The sequence below is a fragment of the Schistocerca piceifrons genome, chromosome 8 (genome assembly GCF_021461385.2).
Source record: "Schistocerca piceifrons isolate TAMUIC-IGC-003096 chromosome 8, iqSchPice1.1, whole genome shotgun sequence".
Lineage (NCBI taxonomy): Eukaryota > Metazoa > Arthropoda > Insecta > Orthoptera > Acrididae > Schistocerca > Schistocerca piceifrons.
The window spans coordinates 385453807-385479639 of NC_060145.1; the positions used below are offsets into that span (position 1 = coordinate 385453807).

At 43.5% G+C, this 25833-nt stretch overlaps 1 protein-coding gene across 1 annotated transcript in view; it reads right to left on the reverse strand.

The window, feature by feature from the left end:
- Positions 1 to 360: 360 nt before the first annotated feature.
- The window catches only part of LOC124712369, a 136741-nt gene continuing 111268 nt past the window's right edge, over positions 361 to 25833 (reverse strand). The window contains exons 5-7 of the mRNA XM_047242665.1: positions 25315 to 25428; positions 4809 to 4964; positions 361 to 375 (exon numbers count right to left, since the gene is read on the reverse strand). Coding sequence (XP_047098621.1) covers positions 361 to 375; positions 4809 to 4964; positions 25315 to 25428 — 285 coding nt within the window. The remainder of the gene's footprint in view (positions 376 to 4808; positions 4965 to 25314; positions 25429 to 25833) is intronic.

Consider the following 25833-nt stretch of genomic DNA (forward strand, 5'->3'; position numbering starts at 1 on the left):
ATTGACACTAATACTGAGTGTCCAGTTTAAAATACACAGAGAAAATGTGCCAGTAAGAGCAGTTGTTAATGCAACTAACACCCCAGGCCACACTTAATTTCTAAATAATTAAATACAATGCTAAAACGCATTAAACTTTTTATAAACATTATTGGGTCAAATTGTTATGAGATAGCTGAGCCATTAGATAAATTACCATTCCAAAAGGAGCTAGGTTTGCTTCTTTTCATATTACCAATCTTTAGACCAACAACCCAGTGGATGAAATCTTTGAGATAATTAAAAATAGTCTCCTCATCAAAATACATTATCACATGGTGCAACAGCTGAAATTATTGAATTATTAATGTTAGTACTTCTTTATAGCTGCTTCTCCTGCAACAAAGTTTTTAAATGACAGTCAGTTCTGACCACTCTGGTACATAACGTGCACATCATCTACGATAAAGAGTGCCTCTTGCACGAACTACAACACCTGAAAGAAGTTTTATGCAAAAATTGATAGTGTCAATCACAGATTAGTTGGACAGTCAAGAAAAGACAAGATACTCGAAACTGGGAAGAGGAAGAAGACGGCAAGAGACTCACTTTCCTTCCATACACTGAACTGCTCCCAGCTAAAATTGCATTCCAACATAAAAACCATCTGACGATGACTGCCTAAGACGAAAGAGAGGCTTGACTCTGTGAAAACTCCACTAAAAGTAAACGTACGGGAAATATACAGCACCGCCTCCGTATGTGGCCAACAGCATATTGGGCAAATGTAGAGCTGTAATCGAATCGCTGCGAGGAGCACAACAGGTATGTGCAAGTGTGACAGACAGAAGAATCAGCGATAGGAGAGTGTAGCATAAGGGAAGACCATACATTCGAGTTCTAGACCACAAATGCGCCTCACCGAGCAACCGGCAATTGACAGCATCATAACGGAACCCATCTAAATAAACGTTCGTGACAATATTGCGAACAGAGACGAAGGCGAAGGATACCAACTAAGTGCGGCACGGAATCCGGCGTTAGCGGCAGCAGTACGAGAGCGCGAGTAGCACCGTCTAACTCGCAAGACGCTGCCAGAATGCCCACACTGAGATGCTATAAGACAGGAGGCCCTCTTGCCTCTTCATACATTTATTAAGGGCCATCAAACCAGCCTACCTTACATTTCTAAAATATGAACTTGTATGATGATGATGATGAGGTCCCGTACTCCGCGGAGCGTAGGGGACGATGCGGGAGACCCGCACCGCCGTACTAGGCAAGGTCCTAGTGGAGGTGGTTTGCCCTTGCCTTCCTCCGACCGTAATGGGGATGAATGATGATGATGCAGACGACACAATAACACGCAGTCATCTCGAGGCAGGAAAAATCCCTGACCCCGTCGGGAGTCGAACCCGGAACGACCCGCACCGCCGTACTAGGCAAGGTCCTAGTGGAGTTGGTTTGCCCTTGCCTTCCTCCGACCGTAATGGGGATGAATGATGATGATGCAGACGACACAATAACACGCAGTCATCTCGAGGCAGGAAAAATCCCTGACCCCGTCGGGAGTCAAACCCGGGACCCCGTGCGCGGGAAGCGAGAACGCTACCGCAAGACCACGAGCTGCGGACTCATGAACTTGCATACACGCAAATTAATGTCATGCTAGGTGGGTAATCGGCAACGGCCTTGCCACAGTGGATACACCGGTTCCCGTGAGATCACCGAAGTTTAGCGCTGTCGGGCATGGACGACATTTGGATGGGTGACCATCCGGGCCGTCATGCGCTGTTGCCATTTTTCGGGGTGCACTCAGCCTCGTGATGACAATTGAGGAGCTACTCGACCGAATAGTAGCGGTTCCGGTAAAATAAACCATCATAACGACCGGGAGAGTGGTGTGCTGAACACACGCTCCTCCTGTTCGCATCCACAGATGAAAACGAAACGGATGGTCCCGATGAGCCATTTGTGGCCTGAAGACGGAGTGCAAGGTAGGTAACCGGATGCCACGTGGCGGAATGTACATGATTGAGAGTAAGATGTTTGCGTATCAAAATTCTGTTCATTTAATGTCGGAGTCGAGTGGAAACTTTTAAGCAGAGAGAGGGCCAAACACTCACAATAGCAGCAAACTGTCAGTAGGCAGGGGTAACATCCGGTCACTCAGAATTGCGGACGGAGTCGCATCCTGTGGGTGGCAGCTTTCTCTTTCATCTCAGATCTCATGGGTCAGAGCGATGGTCACTCGCTATTTTTAAAATGGCTGGAGTCAGTTTTCTTGCGTAAGCCTCATGTTTGGGGCAGGAACGCACCAGCTCGGCGCTACGGCTGTGCTATTGTTTGGAACGCTTCGGAGCAATGGTCTCCGAGCGCCACGAAATAGCCAACAGAATGGAGCCACACATAACACTCCAATTACCGTACTCCTCTGGCGGCCGTCGCTGAAAAAAACGGAAATGAGCGTACGGCATTGTGGGCCTGGAGTCCCCCATTCGGGGAAGTTCGGCCGCCGAGGGCAAGCACTTATTGGATTCGACGCCGCATTGGGCGACTTGCGCGTCGGAGATGGGGATGAAATGGTGATGAGGAAAACTCAACACCCAGTCTCTGAGCGGAGAAAATCTCCTGCCGCAGCCGGGAATCGAAACTGGGCCCCTTGGCGTGGCATTCCGCCGCGCTGATCATTCAGCTGACGGGGGCGGACGTCGCTGGAAAGATTCCCGCGCAAAGTCCTGGCTGAAGCTGTGATCGGCTCCTCGACTGTTACGTCACCACACGGTTGCAGTCACCGTCGGTAATTGGCGGGAGCCGGCCGATGTGGCCGTGCGGTTCTAGGCGCTGCAGTCTGGAACCGAAGGACCGCTACGGTCGCAGGTTCGAATCCTGCCTCGGGCATGGATGTTTGTGACGTCCTTAGGTTAGTTAGGTTTAACTAGTTCTAAGTTCTAGGGGACTAATGACCTCAGCAGTTGAGTCCCATAGTGCTCAGAGCCCTAAACCTAATTGGCGGGAAAGGATGCTATTGGCACATATGTTGGCGGAATGTGATAATAGGAGTCTAGACGACTTTGTTGTAAGGCCACAACTGGCGAAAGCTTTGGTAATCGATCAGGACTGGCTGAGTTCTGCTGCAGCGGAGCGGTCGGTCTCTGGTTGCGTGGTGAAGAGAGTTTGAGGTATTGTTGGTTCGTGGCCACTGCAAGAGTCGGTCGTTTACTTTGCCGCCCTTGGTGCAGAGTAATTTCATTCGCATTTTCACTTGTCTGGGCACCCAGACAAACTCTTAGTTTTTTCGCTCTCTCGCTTCGATTGGTGTCCAAACTGGAGCCCATTTCCATGCACTGGAGCGAATGACAAGTAGCAGCCGTTATCAGCACGCCGCCTTGTGCTGTACTGCCGGTAATATACGTAGCTCCGGTCTGTAGGGTTTCAGTTGAATTTTCGGCCGCCCAAAATATTTTTGGAAAGACGCTACACCCAGTGCAGATGCAGAGCTATTTATATTTCGATTTTTCGTTTGATTCTGGTAACACAATCTGTGACGTAGCCGCGAATACAAACAGTGATTCAGGTAGTGGCAAATGTTTTTTATTCCAGCGTTTGATCACAATGAAAGTCCTTTGACGATGACCGGCTTCAGTCAGTAATGACCATCTTCAGAGCTACAATATAAAAAATATACAACTAGTGGGCAGTCTATCTTTCAAAACGATACATTATTTCCTATCACGATATACTCTGATACAAACTGGGAATGTACAGATAAAGTAAGGTAAAACGTACCTGTTCTACACCATGTCCTAATGTAATAAAAGCCGTAATGGCATCGTGAAAACATATAAATACACTCACCAAAAAAGTGTCAAAACCTATTACCTTTATACACTTTCTATAAATAATTTTATATGTTACTGTATTCGTCTTTTATTTTATTACACTTGGTTTCTACAGTAATTATCAAAATTTGAAAGTGTGCTATATGTATTTTACCTACTGTATTTTCATCATAGTATGGTTATTACGTAAATGAAGAATAAATCTAAGCCCACAGTAGAGACATCTATAAAGCATATAGACAAGCACATTTCTGGTGGCTACTGAACTTCAGTACGTTTTGTACAGTAACGCCAGCTGCAAAATGACTGTGTGGACGATGGGGCCTATTTTACAAAAAAAAAAAAAAAAAAAAAAATGGTTCAAATGGCTCTGAGCACTATGGGACTTAACAGCTGAGGTCATCAGTCCCCTAGAACTTAGAACTACTTAAACCTAACTAACCTAAGGACATCACACACATCCATGCCCGAGGCAGGATTCTAACCTGCGACCGTAGTGGTCACGCGGTTTGAGACTGAAGCGCCTAGAACCGCTCGGCCACTTCGGCCGGCGCCTATTTTACACCGTATTTTAGTTTGACGATGCTTTGCTGAGTGTATTTATATGTTTTGACGATGTCATTACGACTTTATCACATTAGGACCTTATTTTATCTGTAAATTCACAGTTTGTATCATAGTATATCGCCATAGGAAATACTGTGTTATTTTGAAATACAGACTGCCCGCTGGTTGTATTTTTTTTATATTGTAGATCTGAAGATCATCGTCGAAGTACTTTATATTAAGTACTAATCCAAGACTGGAATAAAAAACACAATTATAGTACGTTGTTATGTCAAAAAATCTAAAACATTTAATTATATCTTTATCATGTTAGTAAGCTTTGCGTACTTTATAGGACAAGCATGTCCAGTTCGCTGCATACAGTTACTGACCTACCTCCTGCACTCATAACGTCGTTGCGTGAGCCCGGTTGATACACACCTGCAGCAGAGTCATCCTGGAAAGCGTGTAGATTCCGCAGATCTTGAGGCTGAGGGCCCTCGAGGTGCTGAGGCATAACATGTACAGCAGACGCCAGCAACGGACGTCGCCATCCGGCCAGTCACCGCCGAAGGCCGACCGCATCAGCCGCTCGCTCTGTAACACAGAGCATTATGGGTATAGCGGCATACATCTTTGTCCTAATACGCTGGCAATAAACCTGTGTTTCAGAGCAACAGGCAGATGCGTTTCACATCTAGCTAAGCAGTGAGCAATCACCTCTCTCAGGAAACGATGGATTGAAACTGCAGCACCATCAGTACAGGTGCAGTGCTGAAAGCATATTGAGAGAAGACATGGATAGGAGATGAATCCCAGACGTGATGTCGATACAGTTTCGCACTGTCACTTAATGAATAAATTACGAGATTATGTACACTGAGGCGACAGAAGTCACGGGATAGCGATACACATTTATACATATGGTGGTATTGTCGCGTACACAGGGTATAAAAGGGCAGTGCACTGACGGAATCGTTGTTTGTACTCAGTTAATTTATGCGAAAAGATTTACGACTGATTATGACCGCACGGCGGGAATCGACAGACGTTCAGCGCGGAATGTTAGTTGGAGCTAGACGCATGGGACAGTTCATTTCAGAAATCGTTAGAGAATTTAATATTCTGAGAACCATAATGACAAGAGTGTGCCGAAATAGCGAATTTCGGGTATCACCTCTCACTACGGATAAAGCAGTGGCACTCACGACATTCACTTAACGACGGAGAGCAGCGGCGTTTGCGTTGAGTTGTCAGTGCTAACAGATAAGCATCACTGCGTGAAATAACCTCAGAAATCAATGTGGGACTACGATGAACGTATTCGTTGGTGCTTCAAAATTTGGCGTTAATGGGCTATAGCAGCAGATGACCGTCGCGAGTGCCTTTGCTAACAGCACATCGCCTGCAACGTCTCTCCTTGCCTCGTGGGCATAACGGTTCGACGTTAGCCTATTGGAAAATAATGGGCTCGTCAGATAAGTCCCAGTTTCAGTTGGTAAGAGATGATGGTAGGTTTCGAGTGTGGCACAGACTCCACGAAGTCATGTACTCAAGCTGTCAATAAGGCACTTTGCAAGGTGGTGATGGCTCCGTAATTTTGCAAAGTATGTTTACATGGAATGGACAGGGTTATCTTGTCCAACTGAACCGATCATTGACTTAAAATGTTTATGTTCGGCTACTTGCAGACCATTTGCAGCAACTGATGAACTTCATCTTCCCAAACAACCATGACATTTCAAAGGGCCACAGTTGTTCGTGATGGGCTTGAAGAACATTCTGGACAATTAGAGCGAATGATTTGGCACCCAGATCGCCCGACATGAATCCCATCGAACACTTATGTGACATAATCGAGAGTTCAGTTCATGCACAAAATCCTAAAAATCTTATACCCGCAACACTTTCGCAATTATGGACGGCAAACATGGCTGGATATTTCTGCCTGGGCCTTCCAACGATTTTTTGAGTCCATATCACGTCGATTTGCTACACTACGACGGGCAAGAGATCCGACACGATATTCGGACATACCCCTTGACTTTTTTCAACTCAGTGTATTGTAGGACCATATCAGTGTTCAGGCGAATAACGTCTAAACATTCGTGAGTCTGTTCGCTGATAACATTGTAGTAAGCTGGAAAGTTGCAATGCCGTGAACGCTGTAGTGAAATGCAGGAAGACCTGCAGATGATCGACACTTGGTGCAGGGACTGCCAGTTGATTATCAGCGTAACTTTACGTAGCAGACTGCACACAAATAGGCGGAAAGACTCCCCTCCTGTTCGAGCACAGTATTAGCGATCAGTCACTAGTAACCGTTAGGTTGCGCACACAAAAAAAGCTCACGCCGGCTACTCTTTCTCAAACGTTTTTACAGAAATCATTCGGTGAAAAATTTACATTCTTTGGTTACTTGTAGCCTCTTATACCAGCTTCATGATGAACTGCCGATCTTTTCGTTTAAGGGTATGGTTATTGTAATATTTAGGGATTACGTACATCACTGCACGAAATTCGAAATGTGTGCACCGAAAAAATAATTTTCGCTACGAATTTACGTTTGGTACACACTAGGCTATATATTACTCTTTATAAATTTTAGCTAACATGTTGAAGTTTTCTTTAAACTTGGGAAAAGATCAATGTCTGGCTCCAGTCTCGAAGAGATGGCCCTTACATATGTGTGTGTGAAATCTTATAGGACTTAACTGCTAAGGTCATCAGTCCCTAGCTTACAGACTACTTAACCTAAATTATCCTAAGGACAAACACACACACCCATGCCTGAGGGAGGACTCGAACCTCCGCCGGGACCAGCCGCACAGTCCATGACTGCAGCGCCCTAGACCGCTCGGCTAATCCCGCGGGGCCACCCGTATATAGCATATTCACTTCCAATCGTGCGCGCGAGTGCGAAATATTCACATCATCATCCCTCATATGGTTAACATCTAAATTTATTTTATTTACTGCAATATACGAGTAACTACAGATTTTTTTCAATGGAATAATGTAATTATTTTTTAAGACTAATCGGTAGCTGGTGGAATGAGAATTACTATGGCTTTGCAACCAGCTAAATCAAGAAATTAGCCGTTTGTTTTACGTCAAGAATGTGTTTTTTCATAATCTACTGATCTGATCTGATCTGTCCTCTGTTATTCATTCAATAGACTATTGGTTCAGGATTCTGTAATAATTACATCTGCGTTAGTATGTAAATGAGTTGACAGTGTGTAAACTCTTCTTCGTTTCGGCAAAAAAAGTGAATTTTACACGAGAAGAGATATGTAGCTGTTACTCAAAATTCGTCACTGAAGACGGTTCTCGGAAAACAAAAAAAGGTTAACATGTCAGGTGAAAATAAGTTTCTCATTTTGCTGCAGTTTCGGCGGATTCCTGTAACCCAACGTGTTTATAGTAATTAACAGCTGGTAATGACATTTACTGAAGTATTTCCTTTGTATACCTCAATGATTTGAGAAATACGAAGAAATTCGCACCAAATAGCGCACTATAGTTTCGATAATATGAGTGAAAGGCTAAACCTATTCAGCTCAAATATTTCTCGTTTATCAAAGATATTGATAATCTATTTTCACATTGACTATCAGTTGATTCTGCAAGTCGTCAGAGTGTACAGCTTCAGAGCTACGAAATATGTCTTAACGAGGACTATTATTCTGGAGCCAAAAGGATATGTAGTTCTATTCGTTAAAGCGCAGTTCCTTTTGTGAGCTGCCTGTAACTACTCATAGAGGTGAAAATCGATTTAACGAGGACCGTAATGTAACACATTTTTCTGAGAGCATGGTGGTTATATTCAGGTTTTCAGTTCTCCAAATTATTCCCCACTCTTTTGGCTACAAAACCATATTTTTCTTTCAACTTAATCTCCGTTCAATGTGACGGCCTTAGCCACCTTACCGGGACGGCCTGCGTGCTCTGATGGTACCATTCTACTGGGCGACGTCGGAATCAAGGCCTTACTGCATCAATAGCCTCCCTATCATCCACATATTGCTTCCCGTGGAGTGCCTTCTTCACTCGGCCAAATGGATGCAAGTCGGAAGGTGCGAGAGCTGGACAGTGGGGTGGGTGAAGAAAGACAGTCAAATGAAGTTTCATGAGCTCCTCTCGGATTAACGGAATTGTGTGAGCCCTTGCGTTGTCTTGGAGCAGAGGAACTCAGTTTACAATTTGTGGTGACGAACACGCTGAGGTCGTTTCTTCATTTTCCTGAAGGTAGCACAATACACTTCAGAGTTGATCGTTGAACCATGAGGGAGGAAATCCAACAGAATGACCCTTCAGAGTCCCAGAAGGCCGTCGCAGCGACTTTTCCGGCTGAGTTAGTGGCTTTGAACTCATTCTTCGGGCAGAGGTGGCGTGACAGCACTCCACGGATTACCGATTTGTTTCCGATTCGAAGTGGTGAATCCATGTTTTATCGTCTGTGATGATGTTCGACAAAACTTGCCACGATCAGCCTCGTAAAATGCAAGCGGTTCCGCACAGACAGTCTTTCGTTGCTCTTAATGGTGTTCTGCAAGGCTGCGACGAACCCAACTGGAGGACGAGTAGCCCAACTGGTGGACGAGTGTGTCATCACTACCAGCAGAGCCGTCCACTTGAGCAGCGAGGTGTTTGATCGTGAACCGTCGATCACCTGGAATGAGAGCGTCCGCACGTTGAAACATTGAAGGACTCAAGCTGTGTGCGATGGACGGCACGCGGGAGATCAGACGCGTTTGCACGAACTTGTTGCAGTGATAACAGACGCCTCGTCCAACGACTCACCGTGCTTTTGTTCACTGCCAGGTCTACGTAGACATCCTGCAAGCACCTACGAATATCTACGATGCTCTGAATTTCGGCAAAAAAGTCTACGTATAGTGGCGACACTTATCGGATTCATCTACATCTACTTCTACATCTACATGGATACTCCGCAAATCACATTTAAGTGCCTGGCAGAGGGTTCATCGAACCAATTTCACAATTGTCTATTATTCCAATCTCGTGTAGCGCGCGGGAAGTATGAACACCTATATCTCTTTCTGTACGAGCTCATGAAACTATAGGGGCTCAAGCGAAAATATTCCTCGATGTCCCACGATATATTCCGCATTTTTTGAGCAGAAACTGGCCGATAAAAACATGTGTTCCATTACTTATTGAAAGCCCCTCGTATCCTTAACTCATCAAAAGATATCTGAGGCGAAGCAAGTCAGGAATTCACTTTTGAATTGGGATAAGAACAAAAAGATGATGCAGTGTGTGTTGTGAATTGTTTTCATGTTTCTGTGACCATTGAGGTATAAAAACAAAATTATTAGGCAAGTTTTAATACCCACTGTTCATCATTCAAAATATACTGGGTTACAGGATTTTACCGAAATTACAGCAGGAGTGAATTTCTTGGCCCACGGTTCTTACCCTTTTTCTGCTTCATAGAAGCGTCATCAGTGGCGAATATTGAGTAAAAGCTTGCATTTCTCTTGTTGTTGTGGTCTTCAGTCCTGAGACTGGTTTGATGCAGCTCTCCATGCCACTCTATCCTGTGCAAGCTTCTTCATCTCCCAGTACCTACTGCATCGTACATCCTTCTGAATCTGCTTAGTGTATTCATCTCTCGGTCTCCCTCTACGATTTTTACCCTCCACGCTGCCCTCCAATGCTAAATTTGTGATCCCTTGATGCCTCAAAACATGTCCTACCAACCGATCCCTTCTTCTAGTCAAGTTGTGCCACAAACTTCTCTTCTCCCCAATCCTATTCAATACCTCCTCATTAGTTACGTAATCTACCCACCTTATCTTCAGCATTCTTCTGTAGCACCATATTTCGAAAGCTTCTATTCTCTTCCTGTCCAAACTAGTTATCGTCCATGTCTCACTTCCATACATGGCTACACTCCATACAAATACTTTCAGAAACGACTTCCTGACACTTAAATCTATACTCGATGTTAACAAATTTCTCTTCTTCAGAAACGATTTCCTTGCCATTGCCAGTCTACATTTTATATCCTCTCTACTTCGACCATCATCATTTATTTACTCCCTAAATAGCAAAACTCAGTTACTACTTTAAGTGTCTCATTTCCTAATCTAATTCCCTCAGTATCACCCGATTTAATTTGACTACATTCCATTATCCTCGTTTTGCTTTTGTTGATGTTCATCTTATATCCTCCTTTCAAGACACTGTCCATTCCGTTCAACTGCTCTTCCAAGTCCTTTGCTGTCCCTGACAGAATTACAATGTCATCGGCGAACCTCAAAGTTTTTACTTCTTCTCCATGAATTTTGATACCTACTCCGAATTTTTCTTTTGTTTCCTTTACTGCTTGCTCAATATACAGATTGAATAACATCGGGGAGAGGCTACAACCCTGTCTCACTCCTTTCCCAACCACTGCTTCCCTTTCATGCCCCTCGACTCTTATAACTGCCACCTTCAGAATTTGAAAGAGAGTATTCTAGTTAACATTGTCAAAAGCTTTCTCTAAGTCTACAAATGCTAGAAACGTAGGTTTGCCTTTCCTTAATCTTTCTTCTAAGATAAGTCGTAAGGTTAGTATTGCCTCACGTGTTCCAACATTTCTACGGAATCCAAACTGATCTTCCCCGAGGTCCGCTTCTACCAGTTTTTCCAATCGTCTGTAAAGAATTCGCGTTGGTATTTTGCAGCTGTGACTTATTAAACTAATTGTTCGGTAATTTTCACATCTGTCAACACGTGCTTTCTTTGGGATTGGAATTATTATATTCTTCTTGAAGTCTGAGGGTATTTCGCCTGTCTCATACATCTTGCTCACCAGATGGTAGAGTTTTGTCATGACTGGCTTTCCCAAGGCCATCAGTAGTTCTAATGGAATGTTGTCTACTCCCGGGGCCTTGTTTCGACTCAGGTCTTTCAGTGCTCTGTCAAACTCTTCACGCAGTATGTTATCTCCCATGTCGTCTTCATCTACATCCTCTCCTATTTCCATAATATTGTCCTCAAGTACATCGCCCTTGTATAAACCCTCTATATACTCCTTCCACCTTTCTGCCTTCCCTTCTTTACTTAGAACTGGGTTGCCATCTGAGCTCTTGATATTCATACAAGTGGTTCTCTTCTCTCTAAAGGTCTCTTTAATTTTCCTGTAGGCAGTATCTATCTTACCCCTAGTGAGACAAGCATCTACATCCTTACATTTGTCCTCTAGCCATCCCTGCTTAGCCATTTTGCACTTCCTGTCGATCTCATTTTTGAGGCGTTTGTATTCCTTTTTGCCTGCTTCATTCACTGCATTTTTATATTTTCTCCTTTCATCAATTAAATTCAATATTTCTTCTGTTACCCAAGGATTTCTATTAGCCCTCGTCTTTTTACCTACTTGATCCTCTGCTACCTTCACTACCTCATCCCTCAGAGCTACCTATTCTTCTTCTACTGTATTTCTTTCCCCCATTTCTGTCAATTCTTCCCTTATGCTCTCCCTGAAACTCTCTACAACCTGTGGTTCTTTAAGTTTATCCAGGTCCCATCTCCTTAAATTCCCACCTTTTTGCAGTTTCTTCAGTTTCAATCTGCAGTTCATAACCAATAGATTGTGGTCAGAGTCCACATCTGCCCCTGGAAATGTCCTACAATTTAAAACCTAGTTCCTAAATCTCTGTCTTACCATTATATAACCTATCTGATACCTTTTAGTATCTCCAGGATTCTTCCAGGTATACAACCTTCTTTTATGATTCTTGAACCAAGTGTTAGCTATGATTAAGTTATGCTCTGTGCAAAATTCTACAAGGCGGCTTCCTCTTTCATTTCTTCCCCCCAATCCATATTCACCTACTATGTTTCCTTCTCTCCCTTTTCCTACTGACGAATTCCAGTCACCCATGACTATTAGATTTTCGTCTCCATTCCCTACCTGAATAATTTCTTTTATCTCATCATACATTTCATCAATTTCCTCATCATCTGCAGAGCTAGTTGGCATACAAACTTTCTCTTGTTAAAACGTAAAAATTTGCTAATTTTGCCAAAACAAAGCAGGGTTAAATAATATCACATCAATAGCATGCTAATCGATTTGCGGTAGCGACGAAATCCTGAAACAGTAGTTTACCAAACGGGAAACCGAGGACAAATCAGGTCAAAAGCTCATGAGAAAGCACATTCTTGGTGTAAAAATAAACATGTAATATCTTTACTTATCTTGTTGCAATGCCACACTAATTTTCATTTCATCAGTTGTTGATGAATCTTAAAAAATACGATATTCCGTTGAAAAAATCAGTAGTTACTCTTATACACCGGTAGATAAGATAATTCTGCTTGTGATCTATATGGAAAAATACTCTCCTCTTTCCATTCTGTCATTTGACAAAATCTCGTTTCAGTGTCTTCAACCGTTTACGAGATATGAGGGATGCTATAAACACATATTTAACTCTCTCACGCACGATCTGAAGTGAACACGATGTATACAATCTATATTCTCGAAACTGGAGACAGACATTGATCTCCCACGTTTAAAGAGAGGTTTGATGTGTTACCTAAATTTCATTCACAGCAGTGCATGGCATAATATACACCAAACGCAAATTTATAGTGATCCTTATTTTTCATTTCAACGTTTTCCAATTTTGTTCAGTGTGTTACTTATATGCCAAATATAAAAACATTACCAATAGTGAACTGATATACGCACCACCACGGAGCTGACCTATAAAGCTATATAAGTAATGCAAAAATCTTTTTTTAACCGAATAGCTTATTTAAAATCGTATGAAAAAGGTGCAGAGAAGCCAGAGTGCGGACGACTTTCTATTCATAGCGGAGCTGCTGCATCGACACTAGTGTTCTAACAAGCCTAGTCAACATGTAGACTACCGGCGACTTTCTATTCATAGCGGAGCTGCTGCATCGACACTAGTGTTCTAACAAGCCTAGTCAACATGTAGACTACCGGCTTTCTTTCTGTTCTTAAACTAAGATATCTAAGAGTATCTGTGAGGAGCAGCCTAAAAACTGAATTGTAGGTGAATCAGATGACAGTCTGAGATTCGTTTAAAATACTCATTTGTGCTATTCTTAAGTACCGCCCGTCAGTCTGTAGCAGTCACAGAGATCTAAAGAAGAGTGGAGCTTAGTAAGCATGAGAGCGTTGCGAAGATGTTCAAGAGACTCCAGTGGCAAGCGCTACAGAAGAGGCATTATGCATCATGAAAAGGTCTATTGCAAATTTCCAAGAGCTGATACCGATGCATACCGACTGCTTTTGTCTACGAATGAGAGCAAATGGCAATGGTACAAGAAATGCCTTCAGTCATACGCTGTAGCGAGGCTTTTTATGTGTAGGGCTAGGTGTGGATGTTGGAGAGGTACTGGAAAACAATTGTCACAAGAGTCAAATAAGTGTCACGAAGAATCAAGGATAAATTATTTCAGAAAATTTCATCTCATCATTTTTCTTCGCTTTCTAACTGAAGAGACCACCAGAGAATGTAACGGAATGGATTCTGGCTGACACAAACAATGTTTTTTATTAAAATATTGGAGACATTATTTTTATTTATGGTTTGGAGATATTAATATTTTTATAATTTAGCCATAGTTGTGTAATTGTGTTTGGTCAAGGACAACCTTAATTGTGGACAGAAACTGCCATTCTGTGTAAATAAAACAATTCTAATACACAATTTAAATTCGTGCTGCTGGTGCACTGATTCCCTTTATTAACAATTAACTTCAAATGCTGCTCTTAAACCTTAATATTTGTAATTAATAAAAGTGCTTAACATTAATTAGCTTCACAGCATGGTTCTTCACAAAATAGCCGGCCAGAGTGGCCGAGCGGTCCTATGCGCTTCAGCCTGGAACCGCGAGACCGCTACGGTCCCAGGTTCGAATCCTGCCTCGGGCATGGATGTGTGTAACGTCCTTAGGTTAGTTAAGTTTAAGTAGTTCTAATTTCTAGGGGACTGATGACCTCAGCTGTTAAGTCCCATAGTTCTCAGAGCCATTTGAACCATTTTTCACAAAATACATACACATTTACTCATTAATTTGCTCATGACTTCCTTGTCCGTTTGGTAAACTGATATCGAACGTCACATCATGAGAACTAGTGGGTCCTAAGAAGCAACTATTCGAGTATCTATTCAGATATCTTTCCTCTCTACTCTCCGACCGACGGCTCGCTCAAGACGACTTGGTCTCATCTTATTAGTTGTTGCTTGCTTATGTTCAGCTGGGGAACATGTGCCGCCTAATAGTGAAGTAATTTGTGTAAACGTAAGCAACAGTGGTCCTTGCAATCGTTCTGCAGTAACAGTCGTTTCAACATGCGAGGTACCTGGAACAATCAACTGTTGGACCAAGCTTCCTTGATGCGTCAACAATTAATTTAAACTTTCTGGGAAGTGTAAGTGGATTGGTGGAGATGGGTTGGGCGGGGGGGGGGGGGGGGGGGAGGGGGGCGGATGCCATGCGGAGGCAATTAAACAACCTCAAATTTCAAATGCTCTATTTTGGCAGCTCACTGAAGTTCCGTACAGGAAGCGGCAGTTTGGCAGAGACATTCAGTGGCCTCCTGTGTCACGCAGTGCTGACACAGTACATCGTCGGCTGGGTAGTGGCCCATGATGCAAATGCGTCCTCCAGCGTCGATTCCAGCTCTGGCCAGCCCCGGCTAGCTGCCATGCGCACTGCCGCACATTGCTCTCCACACACAGCCTTCCACTTGCATTAAGCTACACCCACACGCCGCCAAACAGGACGAAAAGAACCGTGCCGGCTACCGAGCAACTGAACAACGGCATTGTACACCTCCCTTAAAACACACACACAACAATTCCGCTCTCCGTCAAAGCCAATTGTTGGCCTTGATAAGGACCATTTTGATGCGCACTCTTGCTCACCTCCCCTCTCCTCTCTGTGCTGGACGACGGCAAAGGAGAGATTCCAGAGCCACCACGTTACTTAGAGCTCGTGTACTTGGTCACAGCCTTGGTGCCCTCGCTCACAGCGGGCTTGACCATCTCGCCAGGCAGCAAAAGCTTTGTTCAGAAGGCAGCAGGCCAGTGGTGTAGTGGCAGAGACCCACTTCCCCCTAGTCAGTGGCAGGACAGATGCTTCCCAGAGCCAGTGTTGGCCCACTGTGGCGGCAGCTCCAGATTTCACAGTCTCAGATCAGATTGCTCTGACCACAGTCGAACTGTGGACCACGAACAGCGCTCAAGATGGTGGCCAAGCTAACAAGAGCTACTTTAATATAAATGGCCAGATGTTTACACACTTCCAAACTGCGCTTGTTCGGGCTTTGCTATGCCTTACGACACATATACTAAACATCTCGGCAGCTGCCAGTGTGGAAAGTCTTACGGCATCTACCACTTGGGTACTGCTGGATCAGCTGCACAACCAGCTTGCCTCGCAACGTTGCAAAGGCAATGTTGTATTTTGTAAAGGATAAAACCCCTGCTTGCCTGCAACTGGCGCTGCTGAAATTCACTTCGCTCATATTGACCAAATATGGTCGGTGTGCTACAGTGCCTCACCATAGACTCGGTCCCTCAGGTCGCCCTAACCTACCTTATTCGTATGCACACTAGAGTGACAAGCTCCTTGGCTGCTTGCAAAGTTGACTATACTCTGCTCTTTTTTCAGAATTGCTTATTCCACTCCGTTTTCTTAAGCACTACGAATCCTAACATCTGACAGTTCCTTTTTAGCTTAATTAGACTTATAGTTCTCCCTGCTGCCTCTTAGGTTCTGGGAATCCATTCCGCCAGGATTTGAACAGCGGCTGGTTTCGAACTTCGTCTTGTGTTCCACTTCTTTTACATTTAATCAAGAACTGTGCTCATTTGACAATGGTCAATGTTGTTTCTTTTTGGAACTGGTTCTCGCTATATCGATCCACATGCTGCATTTTCATGAGATTTGCCCTTCCTGTTCTTAACGACTTTGTCTATGGACTGAATTAACTCGAGTCCTGAAGTCTCGTTCAAAACAGTTATTCACAGCTGGCAACACTTTCATAGGTTCCTCTGGCCAATAGAACCAACGCTGTGGAATGCTCAAATGTGCTGTTCACAAAATTGTGCCAGGTAGACGGAAAGTAGGTCCCACTATTTTGCATAATATCCTGTGTATTAGGAATCCATTCCTGTCCAGTTCAATCTTTTTCGCTGGCGTTAGTTTGCCCTGTTGGTAGCAACTGACTACTACTACCACTTAATCCAAGGCAGAGTGCAACCAATGTGCCTCAAACTGCTGGAACTACAACTCAGGCCAATTCACCTCTTCCACGTCATCCTTTCCCGTTTGCCGACCCAGGACTAACTTCACTGCATAGGAGTTCTGACCTCCGCTCATTATCCTGAATGAAGAAACCATAACTTTATCCCTGTAAACACTTCTATAACTTTGATTTCTCCAGTCCTCAATGTACACTCTGGTCCTCTTCAATTAGCAACAATCGCTGCACTCTTACTCTGACGAACTTCTTCAGCATCCTCCCCTTGATGGTGCACTCGTGGACTGCGTAAGACTGATACCTTGCCTGCTTTCTCATTAGTGAGAAGAAGACTCGAATGTAAATCTTCGATCCATCAGTCCTCACTTCCATTGCAGCTAGGTTGAAATGGGAGTGCAAGTTTTCATGGAAAGGCACCATGACTTACTTCAATTCAACTTTAATTCTTTTTGTACTTTCTGTAGCTCTTATGGGTACAGATCATGTGGCAATAAATACACTACACGCTGTACTCATGAAGCCTGCTGCATGGCTTGTCTTAGTTCTGATAGTTTTCTGTGTGCTTCCCACACGCAGTTTTCCAAGAACTGCGACCATTTTTTTTTGATTCCTACTTCCCTATCCAATATCTCGACTTTGGCTTGTAACAGCTTTACGTTCTGGTTCACTGTTTCTTCCACAGTTCTCACATAGCTTATTACTTCACCAGTCAGCTGGCGTAATGACTGAGTATTGTTTAAAACATTCTTCCCTAAATTTGCCATCAACGTGCCCCACTCACTTGCTACCTTGTCTCCTTTTCCCATTGTTTCACCGCTGTCACCATGTCATTCGTCCCCCTTATGTCCTCGTCAACTATCCCAAACATAGTTTTCAGAAACCGGCCTCCCTCACCGATCCAATCTCTCCTCCTCCTTGGATGTGATGTACTCTCCAGAAACAGCATCATCTGGCCTTTGTCTCTCATAGGTCATCCGTATCCGCATGCATTTTCCTCCATAACTATTTGATCACTCCACAACTCTTTGCACCTTGCTGGAAACTATCGAATGTTTCCTCTAGTCTTATCTCCTAGACCCACATTTCGCATGCATTAAATCTACCTGTATCACAAAGCAATGATTGGTGATAACTGTTGTAGCGTAGCAAGACAGCCATGCCACGGAAGTAGCCGAAAGGCACGCGATTAGCAGGCAAGTTATAGGTCTGTAACAGGATACGTAATGAATGTTATAAAGAAAAGTAGGTAGCTTCTGGACTACTTAACTTTAGTCCATCCTTGGTACATCGCTATTGACGATATAAGTGAGACTCCATAGATACATGCAATGTTACTAATGGCGCCTTGCTAGGTCGTAGCCATTGACTTAGCTGAAGGCTATTCTAACTATTGGCTCGGCTAATGAGCAATGCTTCGTCCGTGTAGTCGCTAGCAAAGTCGTCCGTACAACTGGGGCGATTGCTACCCCGTATCTCGAGACCTGCCTTGTGGTGGCGCTCGGTCTGCGATCACACAGTGGCGACACGCGGGTCCGACATGTACTAATGGACCGCGGCCGATTTAAAGCCACCACCTAGCAAGTGTGGTGTCTGGCGGTGACACCACAATAACCACATCTTCTTGCTTCACGAACAGCTCTCCCCCTTTCAGGCGACAGTTCCACAATGCTTTCACTCCGATGATGTCCAGTAGCATGACTATGGTCCCTACCTCTTCCATCTTTCCCTCATCACTGTCGCCAACTCTAACAGATTCTCCTGTCTTACATTTTTTGCTTTTATCAGTTCAAACGCTGATGGCAACTTACGATCAAATGTTGCCTCATAATGGTGATATCTTGTGTTCATGCGCTCCTTCGAGTTGCACAGTGAGACCACGTACCTTAAACAGGCATCCCAATTAGTATGGTGTGTGTACACATATTATCCCAACATGTTCCCTAAAGTTCTATAAACTCTTTCCATTCTTCCGCTAGCTTGACGATCTAGAGGACTAACTTTCAATTTCTTCGCACACAAGAGCCGCAAAATTCACTGAATAAAGCTTACATATAGTTGGGTCTCTGATCTGTCAGTAATGTCTCAGGAACCCTGAACGTCAGTATCTAACCGGTTACTTGCTCTTGCACCACTGTTACAGCCAGTTGGTTAGGATTTACGACCATTTCCATGTATCTCGAGAAATGGTCCATAATCGTCAGTACATATTTGTTTCTTGCAGGTGTTTTATTGAATGGACCTAAGGTATCAGTCGTGATTTGGCTGTAAGACAGCAATCCTGAGCAGTATAAATGGTACTTATGCTTCAGGTAACCTCTATAATGGTGCTCTGGCACAAACACAAATCCATTGTATGTGCATATTGTATACAGTTCCACGAATATTGGTCCATGTCGGTCTTTTTATTCCTCCACCAGTACCTCTCTGCTGCTCTCCTGTTGGTAGTCCTGCATCCCCCATGACCTGAGACCTTGGGATCATTTGTCTCCTTTAATAATGTAACCCTCAACATGGCTGGCACGACCAGTCATGGTTCCAACTTAGTTCCTCTCAACAGCGACCCATTCTACACACAAACCTGCGACTGTTTATGAAACTGTTTACATTCGTAATGCGTTTTCTGTGTTACCTGTCATTCCTTAAGCTCATTACCTTTCATTTGTAATACCATTACTCTCCCACTCAACTGTGTTCCTTTCCGGATTAATGTTTGATCTCAAAAACAAATTCACTCAGTTGAGCAGCCCATTGTGTCAACTTACTAGATGGATCCTTCAACCCCACTAAAAATTTCTTTCCATAGAGAACATTTGAAATAGGTTGTTCCATAGATAATGCTCAGTATTTCATTGTCTGCAACGGAGTAATTCTTCTCCACTGAGTTCATCTGCATTTATTGAGAGTACACTGGATATTCCAAACACTCAACATCCTGACTCAGCGCACAAGTGAGTGCATGGCTCGCTACATCATATGAGAAAATGAGTTCCTTATTGCAATTCGGAAACGCTAATACTGGACTCACTGTTTCTGTAAAACATGCTGACAATCTGTAAATAATAGATTTCAGCTATCAGTCGCCCTTTGGAATTTTTATTGGCAGATCTAGATTTCAGCTAGAAACTAGCCATTCTCAACGCACTATTCTTTTTCGGTCAATGCATATAATGCCTGTTGGTCTGGCTTTGTATACAGTTCATTGAATAGTATTTGTAGTCTCTGTTTCTTTAGAAGTTCTTTTACAGTGACTATTTATCATGGAGTGTCCCTTCCATCGTGAACTCTTCTGTTGGGTACATATCTATCCAGTCTATCGTTAACGATTCTTTTAAGCTTTTGCCGTAGTTCCTTTTCACACTGCTGTCCTGAGCTTAAAAGTTCGTTCCTTACTGAGATATAACACTACTGTTTCCTTGTCCAGTTTGCTGAAAATGTAAATCTTAAAACTTGTTTTCGTTGTTCTATGTACTTCGGTAGTCGTTGCTGCTGTAACTGCCTCATTGGCACTGATATCAATTTCAGTGGGGACTTCCTCAAAGAAGTCAAGTCTATTTGTTGCCATTAGACTTAATGCATTTCAATCATAAGTGGAGTTCTGAAGTATCTGTTGTAGACAATTTTCGGAGAAGGCTTTTAGTAATATTTCACAGGATATCTTGTCACGTCCTCCACTAACAAAAATGCAATTGTCGCAATTGATTGTTGGATGGCTAAAGTCTCCTCCGATGATCACTGTACGATTGGCATACTTATATACCAATGAACTGAGGTTTTCCCTGAAGTTTTCAATAACACCAGGAGGATGCAGTCGTAATTTTATGACCACCTTTGATATTGAATCTTTCCCAAAGCTTCGATTTCTATCTCGCTGGGTTTTGACAACTTGTCTACTGCGACAAATACACCAGCCAAATTTCCTATTAGCCTATCCCTTCGGTATACTCTTAAATTTTCCCGAAGAATCTCACTAATGTCTACTTCAGGTTTTAAGTTTTTTGTGCGTAGTGTTACGTGAGCTTCACTGCTTTTTAGGAACGCTTCAATTCTTGTACTTTATTGCGACTACTTTGTCAGTTAACCGTTAGAATTTTAGTACTCCCGCCTAGTGGGGGGTGGGGAGGGTTCTTCTTCAGATCTCACACCTCCGTATGACTTTCACGAAGAACACCAATCGCAGGTTCGAATCCTGCCTCGGGCATGGATGTGTGTGACGTCCTTAGGTTAGTTAGGTTCAATTAGTTCTAAGTTCTAGGGGACTGATGACCTCAGAAGTTAAGTCCCGTAGTGCTCAGAGCCATTTGAACCATTTTGAAGAACACCAAACTGCATATCATACAAAATTTGAACGTTCCCTCAGAACATTCAGAGGTACAATGGAAAATCGTCATATATTGTCTGCAGAAGATTCGTAACTGGATATCAATCTGGACTGACAGCCGTGAATCCGTTATTAGCTTAATATTGTGTGTATGCACGTACAAATTCATATATATATATATATATATATATATATATATATATATATAGTTGCGCAATATGTTTCCCTTTCATCATACAATAAAAAAATAACAAAACCCATCACTGAAAAGTTAGGTTCTTTACAGTTGTGAAAATAAAGAATGGAGGAGAGGTACGTATCTAGAAATCTACCTACCTTTACAGTTAACAGGGTGATATCTACGTTTTTATAATGTATTTGTTCTCTGCAAAACATTTTATTGGCGGTATTATGACATGGATGTGATCGAAGAAAGCCTGGCGCCATTAATAAATATCCTGGTCATTCACTGTATGAAGAGTATTTAATTATAGAAAATCAGAGAGCTCAATAATGACGTCAATATCATTTCCACAAACAAGTTAAGAAACACACAGTTAAGTTGCACACAAATGCCATCACAAAGGAAACATAAATATTCACTTGTTGATGACCTACTGTTCTCACATCTACACATCTCGCAACTAATCTTTGAATACGATGTTACTCTATCATATAGTAGGGAAACAATGTGGTGTTATTCCAGCACCCACAAACACAAATACAGAAAATACAAAACAGACAATTTGATAGAAGTAGCCGCTAGTTATCAAAGACTTACGAGTAAAAGCACAATAATAATAATAATAACATGATTAAAATACTTGTATAGTATGTAGCCTTAATCTGATCATGCTGGTCACCATTAACTCTACATCTACATATATACTTCGCTATCCACCAAGCGGTGCGTGGCGGAGGGCACTATTCGCGCCAAAGTCATATTTCACCCCCTTCCCCATCTCTGTTCCACTCGCGGATCGCGCGAGGGAAAAACGACTGTCAGAACGCCTCAGTATGAGCTCCAATTTCCCTTATATTTAAATGTTGATCATTGCGTGATTTGAAAGTTGGTGGTAATAACATATGTTCTACATCCTCAGCGTAGATCGGATTTTGGAATTTAGTGAACAGCCCCTTCCGTTTAGCGCGTCGTCTATCTGCAAGTGTGTCCCACTTCAAACTTTCTATGAGATTTGTAACTCGCGATGAATGTATGTACCAGTCACGAATCTTGCCGCTCTTCTTTGGACCTTCTCAATGTTTTGAATCAGTCCCAACTGGTAAAGGTGCCATGCAGCGGAACAATACTCTAAGACGGGACGAACTAGCGTACTGTAAGCAAATTCAACCGGAGGCGTTCAATAAGTAATGCAAGCATTATTTTTTCTCGGCCAATGTAGGTTGAAAAGATGTGCATCATCGTAGGATATTCCCGTTTCAGCCCCTATAGTTTCATGAAGTTCCGATACATGGCAGCGCTGTACACAACCTTCAAAAATTACGTCTGTAACGGAGTTGCGCTCCAAGCAGAGGCCTGATATTGAGTTTATCTTGGCGGAAAACCAGATCATTGCGGATATTCGCGAGCACTTGGCAGTGAACAAAAGCACAGTGACTTGTTGTCATCAATGTAGCAAGGTCGCGCAAACCTATTGATGTACCGCGTGGTCGCTAACCGCACACAGTTGTGACCCCCGCAGAGTTGAAACGCGAAGACACTTTTACTCGTGGTAATCCACGGATCACAATCTAACACCACGCTGCATAGCTGGATGTCTCTGTCGGTAGTGCAGACACACTCGTCCACCATTTGGGGTACTCAAAGGTGTGTGCACGCTGGGTTCCTCACTGCCTAACAGAAGACTATAAAGTGCAACGAAGGATCATCTGTGAGGAATTGCTTGCGCGTTACGAGTCTGATCGTGACAATAAAACATGGATTTATCACATCGAACCGGAAACAAAATGGTAATCCGTCGAGTGGTGCCACATCATCTTTCCTTCGAGGAAAAAGTTCAAAGCTGCTCTCTCGTCCGGAGAACTTATGGCGGCGGACTTCTGGAACTCTGGAGAAGTTATTCTGTTGGATGTCTTCCCTCATGGTGCAGCGATGAACCCCGAAGTGTACTGTGCTAGACTCATAAATTTGAAGAAACGAGTTCAGCATGTTTGTCGTCACGATAACCAAACTAACTTCTCCTTCTCTATGAAAACGCAAGGCCTCACACGGGCCTGCACACCACCAGGACATTTGGCGCAAAGACTGGTGATCACGAACTTTAACGGCACCAAATTTTTCCTCTTTGCCGGTGATATACTCGTAGTGAAAATTTCATCCACCGCAAGCATTCGAGACGTCTTGCCTCCAAGTTTAGCGTTCCCGCACAGGCTCGCGTTAGCGACTCGATTACAGATGCAGGTAAATCATCATATGATTAGATTTTATACATGACCACCATTTTTCTCACAATGTATTGTGATGGACCTAAGCAGATCTCCCTTATCCTCTATATCTACACTCATGCTCATAAATGAAAGATAATGCTGATACATGGTGAAACAGCGCTCTGGTGGGCTGTTTGCGGGTTTAAATCACCTCGGGGTATGACCATGCGGTGCATTTGACCTGCAGTGGTCGCACAGTGGCGCTGGAAGCAGTCCACATACGCAGAGGTGTGTTGGTGCATGTCAGAGTACGGTGCAGCTAGTAAGTGTGCAAACGTTTTCAGACTTGCTAATGGTGATTGTGTGTTGAAAATGGCTCAAAGAACATACATTGTTTCGTTGTGAGGGGTAGAATACTAGGGCGAATGGAGGCTGGTTAAACACAGCAGATCGTAGCACCGGCCCTCCGTGGGCCACAAAGTGTGATCTCAAGATTATGGCCACGTTTCCAGCAGACAGGAGACGTGTCCAGGCGCTACAGTCCACAGTGTACAACACCACAAGAAGACCGATATCTCACCATCAGTGCCCGCAGATGGCCATGGAATATTGCAGATAGCCTTGCTCGGCACCTTACCGCAGCCACTGGAACAGTTGTCTCCAGACACACAGTCTGGTGTCAAGAACACAGTACATGGTCATTCGGACAGTGGTCCCAGTTTATGTTCACGGACGAGTGATTCTCGCTGGGTTTTCATCTGACGTGAGCCAGGAACCACATACCAACGCCTTGATGTCTTTCAAAGGGACCTGTATGGAGATCATGGTTTGATGGTGTGGGGTGGGATTATGATTGTTGCACGTACACCCCTGCATGTCTTTGACAGAGGAACTGTAACAGGTCAGGTGTATCGGGAGGTCATTTTGCACCAGTATGTCCGCCTTTTCAGGGATGCAGTGGGTCCCACCTTCCTGCTGATGGATGATAACGCGCGGCAACACCGAGCTGCCATCGTGGAGAAGTACCTTGAAACAGATGATATCAGGCGAATGGAGTGGCCTGCCTGTTCTCCACACCTAAACCCCATCGAACACGTCTGGGATGCACTCGGTCAACGTATCGCTGCACGTCTTCAAACCCCTACGACACTTCAGTAGCTCCGACAGGCACTGGTGTAAGAATGGGAGGCTATACCCCAGCAGCAGCTCGACCACCTGATCCAGAGTATGCCAACCCATTCTGCAATTATCCTTAATTTATGAGCATGAGTGTACATATACACTCCGTAAGCCTCTGCACAGTGTATATCAGAGAATATGTCTTACCAAGGTTACCGATTTCCTGGCCCATTCGGCTAGTATATTGATCAAGGAAAAAGTGACCGTCTATATGCTTCTGTACAGATCCTAATCTCTCTTATCTCATTCTTATGATGTCTGTGCAAGACATACTATTACAAGACCAAACTGGACGTGCAGTCTTCTTCGAGTAGAGATTCGCTATATTTACCCATACGATTTGACAATAACTATTTCGATTTTTTCCAAGGATCCCCGTTGGAATCGTCATTTGATGACATTAGTGTTTTGTCTGCAACGAGGGATACAGGCTTTAGTTTCACGTTTCCAATTCGTCTAGCATTTTTTGATAATCTGAGTTCTATGAATACTCTCCTTTCGACTCATATAATGGAGGCCAGAACCAGACATGCGATTACATTTTCTCCCTGCTACCTGAATGACTAACCGCTCACACTCTGTTCTATACACACTCCAACTGTAGTCCACCCTGATCATTCTTACCTGGTGTAACAGTTTTTACAAGCACAGCTTTGGTGAAGAACACTGTTTTAGACTCAAGATGAGTCTAGATTAGAAATCAGAGCTTCTAAGACAATGTAGAGCAACGTTGCTAACTCCATCTGTATGCTACATCTCTCACAGCTATTTATTGGTTTGTGGTCATGGTCACTGACCTGATTGATGATCCTTTGGCCGAGCAGACAGAAGAGTGCGACCTGGTATGCGTACAGTGATGAACCCATCAGCATCTTTAGAGATTCCACTATATCCATGTCCTTCTGCAACACCTAAAGTAATATCCACATATAAAATTTTCTCCGAATAAAATTTGGTATGACTATGTGGCTTTCAGCACACAGTTCAAACGGCCACTGGCATATAGTGCTGCAGTCACCGAAATATCCAAGATGGCGGCGACAGGAAAATCCAAAATGCAGGATGGAATTGATGGGAAATTCAAAAATATCAAAGACGAAAGTGGCGGTAAATTTAAAAAGTCTCCATATTGGTAACTAGCCCAGTTACGCTGTTTAAAATGGTGGGAAATTAGAAGTCCAAGATGATGGAACTATCACCGTTGTGCTTTCCAACCTCTCTGACGTCACAGTCAAAGTACCATGTTCTAAAGTTTCTGAACGACCTGAATTGAATATCAAAAATACATAGAGATATTCCCAAACCTAGGGTAATCC